General features: G+C 50.1%; 2 protein-coding genes across 2 annotated transcripts; one reads left to right on the forward strand and one right to left on the reverse strand.

Annotated features, from left to right (window-relative positions):
* Window positions 1–3087: 3087 nt before the first annotated feature.
* Window positions 3088–4163, forward strand: CSUI_004030 (uncharacterized protein; the record flags this gene model as incomplete). Its single annotated transcript, XM_068064225.1, has 2 exons — window positions 3088–3094; window positions 3172–4163. Exon 2 carries the CDS (start codon window positions 3432–3434, stop codon window positions 4161–4163), a length of 732 nt encoding a protein of 243 aa, XP_067923801.1. The 5' UTR covers window positions 3088–3094; window positions 3172–3431.
* Window positions 4164–5059: 896 nt separating this feature from the next.
* On the reverse strand, window positions 5060–11377 carry CSUI_004031 (alpha beta hydrolase family protein; the record flags this gene model as incomplete). Its single annotated transcript, XM_068064226.1, has 1 exon — window positions 5060–11377. A coding segment is annotated over one exon (4674 nt), but the record flags the coding sequence as incomplete, so codon positions are not given.
* Window positions 11378–11382: the final 5 nt, after the last annotated feature.

An 11382-nucleotide genomic window follows, 5' to 3' on the forward strand; every position in this document is an offset into this window, starting at 1 on the left:
CCTCGTGGCTATCATGTATGAACGACTACGGACCGTGAAGGCGAAGGGAGGAAAGTTTCCGCGGGGCGAACCTAGAATAGTCGACCAGCACGGTGCCAGTTCATACAGAGAGAAAACTAGATAATCCCTGTGCACGCGCCAAACGCGCTTTCACGAGGGCTTTATCAGAAAGTGAAGAGACCGGTATTCCAGCTCTTCGGATCGCGTTTGCGTCCCTTGTCGTGCGGATCTATCATCGCCCTCATACGAAATGTGTTCTATAGGCCTCTTTCCAGTTGCACGTGAAAGAGGCTTGGGGCAAGGACTGACACATGTTGCACAGAAACGGATCCTTCTTTGAATGACGAGGAGCTGCGGTCCAGCTAGTCTACACCAACACAAAAGTAACTGCTTGAGTCATTGGACGACAGAGGTGAAGCGTGCAAGTTGAGACTGGTGGCATCGCTGTCGTCCTCGTATTAAGCAGTCGCCCCCTTCGGGGAAGGGGGCGTCTGTTGCTGTCCTTGGCATTTCATCGTTGGCAGAAATTGCAGACTCAGAGAAAAGCAGCAGCGGTGGGGAGACACTTCGGCACACGGCGCCACATAGATCGACAGATTCAGATCGACCAAGCAGCAAGTGCTACGACAGAGCGCAGCATGGTTCATTATGAAGTCCTAAGTGAGTTCAAGGTGCCCGAGGGCTTAAGGTGCAGGCGTGTAAATTCACCTCGCTACCTCGCTTCAGGAAATGCGATCATCGTGTACTTGAAAAGCCTACCACCACCGCTTGCAGGCTCTGATGTTCTTCACGTATGCGCGCAAACTGGACTGCTGGCGGATCTCGGCGGCTGAACGTGAGACTCGTGTAGCTACCATTGCTTTCAGCTTGGCTTCCACACGAGGAGCCGGGCCGCGTACGCTGAGTTGACGGGCCACACCGTCATCGGGCACGCACGCATCCATACGATGGGTTCTTTTTCTTCGAGAAGCCACCCAGCAGGTGGCACTTTCGGGTGTCCACAGAAGAGGAACGTGGCGTGTAAGCTGTACGGGGAGTGCTGATGAACTGAAACGTGTCTCTCTTGGGCACCTTGCACACACTGATTGACCGAGGCTCCCGATGAACATCCGTCTGAGAGTCAAGGTCATCACGCTCAATAGCGTCCTGTGTAGCAGTTTTTAGAAGACGCCAAACGCTGTATGAGCCTACACACGATGAACCTGTGTGGTCAGAGACCTTCAAGCTAACACGTTAGACAGACAACTGAAATACACGTAAGTGTGAACGTCTCTTAACATACAGGTTCACTGTGTGTAGGCTCATAAAGCGCATACACAGTCCACATTAGTCTGTTTGCCCAACAGTCCGATCGGCATCTCTTTGCTCGGAGCCTCGGGAAGTGTGCGTTCTGCGGACAGTTGAGATTGCCTTCGCCATCACTGTAGAGCCGGTGTTGGAACCTGATGCCGCACTGTCACGAAGTAACACTCGGGTACCGGGCATTGATCAGCCGACCGGACTCCCGTTTGAGTAGCGGTTGAACGGTTGTCCGGTCGGCTGATTAACGCCCTGTAACCTAGTGTTGATTCGTGACGCGCACGCACCAGTCTGCTTCAGAAGAGAAGCCGACTCCAGCGACAAGAAGAGCAAACGGCAGCTGAAACTGTGCTTCGGTCGGCTTGGGACTTCTAAATTTGAGCCGCTTGGATGAACTCCCGACGCGAGCTCGGTCGCAACGTGCTGCGGATCCCTAGGGGAGGTGGCCGTTGTCCCGGAATGCCAGTGAGTTTTTGAAGGCAGGTGAGCATTGCCTTGTTGTACTGGCGCCATCAATTTGGACAGCGGATACTCAACCGAGACCCCCTGCCACCAGGTGCCCCTGCACGAGCCCGGTGCGCGACTCGGCCTTGCCCAGAGAAGTGTTGTGTGCTGCACTCTCAATCGGCTCCGCGTACCGGGGAGCCTGAACCATTCACACCACGCTCCGTTTGCGTCGCAAGCGACCACAGAGACAAGCTTCCACGGGTCGACGGAATGTTGCATATCTGTAAGGCGTCACTAGGCGGTTACTGAGAGCCGGTTCCCCCCCCCCTGGTTCTTCTCTCCCCCGGTAACTCGCAAGCAGTGGCCGACGGGACGGCTCATTTTGCAGTCGCGTATGCCGGCTGGGCTCTTCGTGACTCCAGTGCTCGTTTTCGTATCTATGTGAGGTTTCTCAAACGTCCCCGTCCACTCACGCCGGCCGCCCGCCCTTGCGAGTGTCCACTCGACAGGCGGGGTTAAAACGCTTAGCTCGTAGTAAACCGTGAGCAGATGCCAATTCTTTCTCACGAGGACTCTCGGGTAAGGCTTTCGGCCGCAGGTCGTACAACAAAGGGACGCGAAAAGTCTCCACAGAGCTGCGTGGCAGCGAGAAGCCAAGGCTTCTCTGCACAGAACAGTAGGTCGCTTTCTATAGCGCAGAAGCCGTTCTGTCACGTGTTTTGTTCCCAGCTGATCTCGGAGGGCAACAGGCATGGCACCAGCTGATTAACGAAATCCGGCCCCCGTCGCGAGAGCGCCCGCTCTAGAGACGCGACGGCGGAAAGCACGGAGTAAGGCGGCACCCCTTCACTGCTTTATCCGTGCGTCCGCGAATTGTTTTTTCGTGTCGGAGCTGCATTCGTCACTTCAAGCGTTGGCGACCGCAGGTGTTTCTGGATTTTTCTAGGCATGGCGGGGTTGAAGCTGGGGCGCCTTGTGCCGAAGAGGCGCCTTCCGGTTCTACTCTTGATTGTTCTTGGCATTCTTTGCGGAGGTGCGCGAGGTGAGTCTCATCAGCTGACTACAGCCTCTACGGGAGCAGGGGCGAGTGGGCAGTTTGCGAAAGCGGAAAGTATGTCAGACCGGAGAAGCTGCATTTCCGTGCGAGGGATGAGAAAATAACTCTTGGTTGCCTCCTGTCGGCTCGGGTGGCTCCCACTCGTTTGGACCCCGTGTTTCGAGCTGGATGCCTAGAGCTTCTGGTTGGGAAGTTGCTTGTGCTTGGTGAAGCTGTCACCTTGTTAGGCGGCAGAGTTCAAGTCCATCGGGCTCTCCCGTGTTGTTTGTGATAATCTGTTGCAAATGGGCTGTATCCGCGGTTTTTCTGTTCTTAGTTCAAGGTGTCCCGGTAAGCATGGCCTTTGGTCTGTCCGCGTTCTTTTGCAGAGGCAGAAGCTTTGCACGGCCAGACCACAGCCAAAGTTCTTGGTGGAGGAGCCCTTGAATCAGGAAGGCATCTTTCTTCGTCGGTAGCTGCCGAGGCAGCTGCTCAGTTAGCTAAGAAAGCGGCGGAGACTGCTTTGCAGGCCGTGACTACGGAGTTTTTCAGGAAGTGGACAGGCGTCAAGCATCCCGATTTTCACTCCGTGGATCTTGAGACTTGCAAGGTTCTCCTGAGTTTCTATGTAGCACGCGAGCACAAGGCAATGGGCTCTGTCACACAGATCAATCGGATAAAAGTGAACAATCGAGAGCAAAAACTGACGGTCACGTACCAAGAGCGACCAAGCTTTCGCAATGTCACGGGCCTCAAACGGCTGAACACCTGGATCGACCGGAAGCTGGCTCCGGAAGGCTCCAAGTGGGAGACCGTCACCCGTACGGAGGAGATTGACCTGCCGGAGGAATGCATTGCCGATCACAACTCCAGATATTTCGTGGTCACCAGGAAGAACAGCAAGCAACAGACTCGTGTATTCGCGGTTGTTCTTGAGCTCGAGTTCAACCCAGGCTCATTCATTGTTCCGCGAGACTTGAAGAAAGCTGAGTGGATCAGCGAGGTGCTTGAGGCCCGCAAGGGTGCACCACGGTTTCAAGAATGGCAGGAGGCGGAAGGTTGCGCAATGGTGATTGTGCTGCAGGCAGATCTTAAGCACACCCCGCGCGTGGAAATAAACACTGGAATAGGTACTGTTCAGTTTCGTGACTCGGCGTTGAAGAACATTCCCAAAGGGCATTTACCTGGCACCTGCAAGTGGAATGATCCTCGACAGGTCAGCGTAGCCGTGCGTCAAGATCGAGGAAGAAATCCTCATGAATGGGTGGTGGTTTTGTTCATGAAACAAGGTCCATCTGGAGTGGAGGAAGAGTTCGTGATTCCTTTCGACCGTGCGGTCGATCGCCCAGCAGACCTTAAAGTTCCGGCGCATTACATATGACGTGGAAAAGTTTGCTCTCATCATGTATTCTCAACCCGCAGCGGGGAACACAGTACGGTTCTTCGGTTGGCTATTTCAGGAAGTCGTTGATTCTTCAGTTTTGCTCCGGGCTGGAGACACGACTGGTGGCGGAGCCCGTGAGGATGAAGACTTGCCGTTTGTCCAGTATACGGCCGGTTTTGCTTTTCTTCCAGAATGAATTATGCGGCCAGTTTTTCTTTTCACATGTGCGCGTTTCGCGTGGTACAGTCATTTCCTTCAAATGCAGTCATTTTTTTCGAACTTTGTTTGGTGTGTCATTGCTGAACCAGCGGCGTGGCACGAACAAAGGAAGGTACTCTGCAGACGTTTGCTTGTGTTCAACACTCCCCTGCGCTTCTGCGGAGCGGTAACATACATTGGACCGTGGCTCAAGCGTAGAGTGCTTCTCTGAGTCACTCGGCTGGCCGTTCACTGCTACGCTGCCGCTACCCTCCGACGATACACTTTTCAAGCGCTTTCGCTGGCGTATTTTGAAGCCGTGCAACCGCAGAAAGATACAACTTCTCGATCACTCCACTCTACGCGACTAGTGGGAGTGCCGCCCACGTGCACACATTGCACAAGGCACACCACCGAGTAACAAGAATGATATGATTGGAAAAGGCGGCTCACTGTTGTTTCCCCGATGGTTAACACCCAAACATCACGGCTATCTGATGCCAACACCGTGAGCGTAATAATAATATTCAAACTGCCGATTTGCCGTCGACTCGGCGTCTGCGTCTAATAATGTCTGCTGATGCTCCTACCCCCTATGCGCGGTAACAAAGGGTTCTTTTCCCGCACTTCAGCGCGGCAGAAAAAACAACGACTTTCGTTGCGACGCAAAACTCTCCTTTAGTCCTTCGTTTTATCGCGGCCACTGTCAAAAAGCGAATCTCTCTTACGAACAAGAACTCAGTTGTTTTACAACAGAGAAGCACATTCCAAGATGAGGGTCGCGCTCCGTGAGCGCTGCGGCAAATGAAAACTGCGACATCCGCCTTGCGACAGCTGACGATCGAAGAATCGCAGCTTAGCCCTTTCCCCCCCTGTTCCTTATACTGGCTGAACAACAGCATGGCTCGCGCCCGCCAGGAGCGTTACACTCGCTTTTGCGTCTCTACCACCCCCCTGGCGAGTGGTGACATAATGCCTTGCTCATGCCATAGGGGCAGCCCTCTTGGTACAGAATACAGATGTGCATTGGGACTACCCTCACCTAGCCGCTTCCCGCTGTCCAAACCCGCAAAAATACAAGGAATGAACCTCTGTCTCTCTTAGTCACTTGAGCCAAGCCAGACTTACGTCTAAACTGTCTTGGCATGGCCTTCGTGAAAACTCTACGACATTCCATTCTACAAGCAAGTAAACAGTTAAACAAGCACATTCCTTCCAGGACCAGACAACGGCATTTATGCGCGCTGTGAAGATGGAGACACAATTACGACTTGCATTACTCTAGCCCTTCCGTATACCTCGGAAGCGTCATACGCCTCTCTTAGCGTACAACCTATAGTTAGAGAAGAACTGTGTGATGAACGACACACATACTTCCACAATGAAACAAACAGTTTGGCTATGCACACCAACCCACATACCAACGGCTTGCTTGAACGCATGCCACATGCCACTCTAAAGAGCAACAACGATCGACCGCCGCCCCGGAGGCACCCCCCCTTGCACGAGCGGTTACCGACCCGCTCGGCAGAAAAAAACTGACGAGGAGAGATCTTTATGAAGAAAACATGTCCGGAACGCATCACCTATAATGCTGTTTACGATTTCGCATATCTAAGCCGAGCGAGCTTACATCCCGACAAAGTGAGACTCACACATTTAGAAAGGCACCAAACACATCCTTGAATTAACAGAAGAACGCGATTGTGAAAGCGTTTCATAAAATGATACCGCCGACATACATATAGATATACCACTCTAGCTCGTCTTCTAAACCCCAAGGAGTCGTCATGCATGCAGCATGCAACGCATCCAACGATTCCCCGACAGATCAAGAGCGACAAGGCTACCGTCATGGAAACTTCACTTTGTGCCTCCCCCTCGCTTTCTTTACACGACAAACATAAAACGTTCAGAAAACACCTACCCAAAGTGAAGCTCAAAGAAGTGGAATCTACACTTAAATCCCATGCCCCTCTTCCCCACACTCTCCCTGCTGCATTCACTAAGACTCTTCCCCCCAACTGTCAAAGAAAGTTGTCTGATAGCCCTTCTCAGCTTTCATCAAAGCCTCTACGGTTCACATTCTTACGCTGAGACTTACAGAAGTGCTCAACCATGGAGGAGTCTCCATGCTGATCTTAGGAAGAGTGGTGTACATACACTTCATGTGCAACAGATCGACTCGTAAAGATTGCCCTATGTGACTGGGCAATCGTGTATATCAAATGACTGAGTAACAAATACACCGTGTGTGTTGCATCATCAAGGACAGCTCAACCCTCCCCAATCCTTTTATTTCATACAAGAAGGCGATGGTATCCCTGCTGCTTTGCCTTAGTTTCTCTCGCGCGGATGATCGAAAAGAAAGGAATCGATACTACGCAGAACACTTGGAATGAACGCAACAACTCCGTGATGGGCACCGGGATAGAAGAGACACTGAACCCGAGGAGCAACAAGCCGAAAGAAAGTCCGAAGTTCGATAGAAGGAGAGATAAGATCATACCCCCCCAGCACAATCATAAGTCTTTCTCTTAGATGTAACAGACCTCCCCGATCAAGATATTCATGGCCTTGTAATTGCCTTGAGGTTGTCAGACGTGTCCCAATCTCTCTGTATACGGTGAGCCAATAAACAAGAAGGGCATATCGATCTACTGTATGTAAGATGAGTCTCTTCAACCACTTGAGCAATGGCTCGTAACGCCCCCCACTTCCCTTCATCTCTAAGGAAGACAAAGAGCTCTTCTTCCCCGCCACGTCATGCTCCTTTTCTAAAACTTTACTAGACACCTTAGCATCGGGCATCTGCTCTTGAAGAACAGATTCGTGACGGCCGAGAGGTGAAAAAGAAGAAGGCAGGGAAGGTATAGTCCCATGGCTGTTTACATTGCCAGACTTCAGTTTCGCCGTTTCGAAAGGAGTGTATCTCCTCCTAATTTTTTGATTGCTATCTTCTACAGGCATCTCGTGAGGTGTTTTAAGTTCCTTTACAGTCTGCTGCGAGCTCAGAGATAGTAGATGTTCTCTCTCTCTCAACTCTCTTGATTCCTGCCTGCATGTTACATCCCTCTCACTATGGCTCTTAGAAAAAGAACAATAAGAGTTCATCTTACCTTGTATCCTCGTGTATGCGTACCCCAAGAATGAAGTGAACATTCTCTTCTTGATATTCCATGCGGAAAGAGCTTCTGACGAACTTCTTCTCGAGAGTTCAAAATTCATCTCTCTTCCTCCCCCCAAGATCTGTATTTCCTTCTCATCTGCACCTTTCTTTGCGGTTTTCGTTGTAAAGGTCGATTTCTCCCCCTCATAATCTTCTCCGTGTTCTTCGTCTTCTCTCTCTGATCTTCCTAAGCTATTCTCTTTTTCCATCTCCCCTTCAATAGCAGCCTCACAAGGATCTTCAGGCGGGTGCCGATTGAGAAGAACAACTTCCCAAGGCTGTCGGTGGACTAGCTGAGCTTTCATCGTACAGTTCGGGATGAAACAGACAGGATCTACAAGAACGCAGTAACGGAAGAGTGTAGGGTGTCGTAGGTTTACACACGAGGCAATTGAAGTTCCGTAAGAATGAGCTAGGATATCCACTTTCACGCCGTTGTCTTCAATGTACGTTTCATCGTCTGCTTCATCTTCTTCTTCTCTTTCTGAACATAATGACGATAATGGATCCCTAGAGGTTGGTAAAGATGTCCCTGGTGTGTTTTGTTCTTGTGAATGGCGAAAATTTATCTCTTCTTCAATGCCGAGATCATTCGATTCTTCTATCTCTCTTGACAAGGACATTCTTGATACAACTCCTTCTCCTTCTTCTACTGTTGTTGGTTCGATACCAAGGTTCAATTCCCTGTCGTTGTTCATCTCTCCTGTTTCTCGATTCTTCTTCTCCCCTAAGAAAGATCTAGCACGTTTGAACTCTTTTACCTGTGCTCGATGTACGTCTTTGACGAAATCCGCGATGGCACTTCTTATCGCTGGCATAGTTGGAACTATATCTGTCCAGAGTAAAGGAGAAGGTAGAAGAACTTCTATATCTTCTCTCCTACCTTGATCAGTTTCTTCTTCCTTCTCTTCATTAACTTCAAATGTGTTGTTCCCCTGAGCTCTCAGTTCGCCATACGGTTCGCAAGACCCTTCATTCGCTCGAAAGTCATCGTCACTTATCTCCTTCTCATGGCGCGACAAGACACCCTCTCCTAGTTTATCAGATATCCCCTCTTCTTTCCCTCTCTTTTTCGCTTCATTCCTTGATATAGATAGGGCTACCTTCTCCTCTCCTCGCATATCTTTCGTCACACAAGTTGGGGGTATTCTCTTACTTTGCTTCTTTCTTTTCTCTTCAACTAGCTGCACGCGCATGCGATCTCGAACTGCCTCGACTCTTCTTGACTGCCGAATGATCTCTGCACCTTGCCCATCAAGACCCAGCCAGCCGAATTCGACAAGAATGACAGGTCTTCTTTCCTCTACCGGAGTAAACCAGCGTTGTTTGATCAGAAGAAGAATCCCATGTAACATGTAAGGCAGCAAGCCAAATCCAAAGCCATGTAGTAGAACAATCGGAGGTTTAACAGAGTCTTGGAGAAGGCAAGAAGAGGACGTCGACCCTTCCGATGATGTGGGGGTCTGGAGTATAAGTTTCTCTTCAGTAGAGACTGAGACAGCAGAAGGTAGATAAGCAAAAAATCGCAGATACCGTAGACCTCCCTCAAGAACGACTTCTTGCTCTTCATCTTCTTCATCTCTAAGCTTTCTTCCTTCCTCTCCCCTACTTTCCTGTTTTCTCCTGCACAACCCCAGCGACAGCCAAGTCCATCTCTTTCCTTTATCCTTCTCGTCAACGCTGTCTGTACACCCGACGTCGGGGGGCTTTGATCCGTCGGTTCGAATCACACGAGTGAAGTTGGTGCGGCGTCTCGAACACCCTTCCTCTGTGCTACTGCAGAGGCGGCACCTACATCGAGATTGATAGACACTCATCCCGAGTTGGGTGACGAGGAATACAAAGAGACATCTGAGAATATCTACAAAGAGCTGAAGAAGAAAAGGACGATAATGAGGCCTCAGCGGAGCAGCACCATACAACCATGCTATTACCTCGTTCTCTTCACTCCCTGTTTCCTCGTCTCCTCCACACTTCTGCTGATAATTCTCTTCATAGAAGACATCCGGAGGCATGATATGAACTCCCTCACGTAATCGACGACTTTTCTCTAATGAATATCGCGACTTGAAAGGCTCCCCATTCACACCTTTAGAGCATTCACTACAGAATAAACATCCTCTCTTGAAACTAACGGATGTTTGTCTACGGACACGAGGACAGCCATCGTCACTTTCACGCCGTGACTCCCTAGTTGACAGCCCGCCGTCTCCCGTTCTCTCACTGTCTTTCTTCTCCACAGACGTCTCCACTTCTTTCTTTGATGGAAAAACTTCCCCAGTCTTGTTTGGACCTCTAATAGGTCCAACAGGTGAGAGAGCTAGACAGCAAGAAGAAGCCATTGAAGCTTGTGATTGAGCCTCCGAAGACGAAGGGAACCTCTGTGAAGCAGAAGAGAATAGAGAAGCTTTCGCACCCCCTATATCCGTGTCTTTCGAAGACAATGCATGCTCGTCAAGCCGTAAGGTTGAAGATGAAAGAGAAGCACATGACGGAGGCTTTCCATGAGAAGGGGAGAAAGAATGCACTACGACACCTGACGAACAGGGGTCCTGAATAGGCTGCTGATCAAGGTGACCACAAGTCTTCTTATCCTCTTGAAGTGAAATTTCTGCTGAGGTCTCGTCGTGTGTATGAGAAGGGGGAGACGAAAAGTATGTATAGACGAAATCTTCCTCACGAAAACAAAAATCCGGGGCCGGCATATGTCTCGAAGGTGTGGCACTCCCGTCAGGCAGTTCATGGATCGATGTAGATACTCCGGGATGTATAGCAGCAGTGGAAGATGTATGAAGGAGATCCTCTGAAAGAAGGGGAGATGTAGAAACAGACTGTGATTCTCCTTTATCTTTCGAACCAAGAATCGACTGCCTTTGCTTACAATGATCTCCTGGGCTGTCATGAACTTCTTCTGTTGAACTGTCCATACACCCTAGTACTGTCTCCTCTCCTCTAACATCTTCAGAGACCTCGATTGCTTTCCCTGTGCTATATAGTTCATTCACATTTGTCGCACGATCTTGACCCTCCTTCACCCAGAAATCCTCCTTCTCTTCTCTCGCACAGTCCTCACTATCTTCATCTTCATCATCAATTAAGAAAGATAAACTTCCTGTTTCTCGAATGCGCAGAATAGCCTCGCGACAAACTGCATGCGGCTGATGTGTGTTCGCCTGAAGCCATGAAGCTAAAAGTCTCACCGACAATTTCTGCTGGGGGACACTCGCAAAGAAAGCGTAGAAAATCATAGAACGAAGGACTGACGGATCATGATTGTGAAACACAGTCTCTATGTCGCTCTCTCCCATACACTCCATCGTCTTTCTTGTTTCACAGACGGATGGAGAAGTAGCACTATCCGACGAAGAATGAACTTCTTCAATAGCATCTCCATCATTCCATTCGCCCTCTCCACTCGATCCCTTCAAGAGAAGCTCACGCCATTCTCCTGGTGACGGAGTGTCCCTACTGACATTCCTCAAGTCAAGTTGAGAAGGGAAAGAAATCCCCCCGGGTGGGTCTTCGTTTCCATTCTCGATGCACTTGTCCTCTTCTCCTCCTCGAGAGATATCTCTCCTCAAAACGCTGTCAGAAGAGAAGCTGCGACATGCGTGTAAGAGAGAAGACTCCTGTTCGTCTACAAGGGGGGTGGAGAGGGAAGGCGATTCTACACCGAGAGTAAACAAAGAAGAATGCGAGCTAGCTTGGGTACTGCGATCTGATAATCCTCGAGGAAAGGATGCTGAAGAAGAAAGAGAGGGATGTTTAAGTGGAGTCTCGCACAGAAACAAGGGTTCATCGATTTCAACGTCTGTTTTCTCCTCTCCTGCCTTCTGAAAAGATTCTCTC

This window comes from Cystoisospora suis, assembly GCF_002600585.1.
Source record: "Cystoisospora suis strain Wien I chromosome Unknown contig_1811, whole genome shotgun sequence".
Lineage (NCBI taxonomy): Eukaryota > Apicomplexa > Conoidasida > Eucoccidiorida > Sarcocystidae > Cystoisospora > Cystoisospora suis.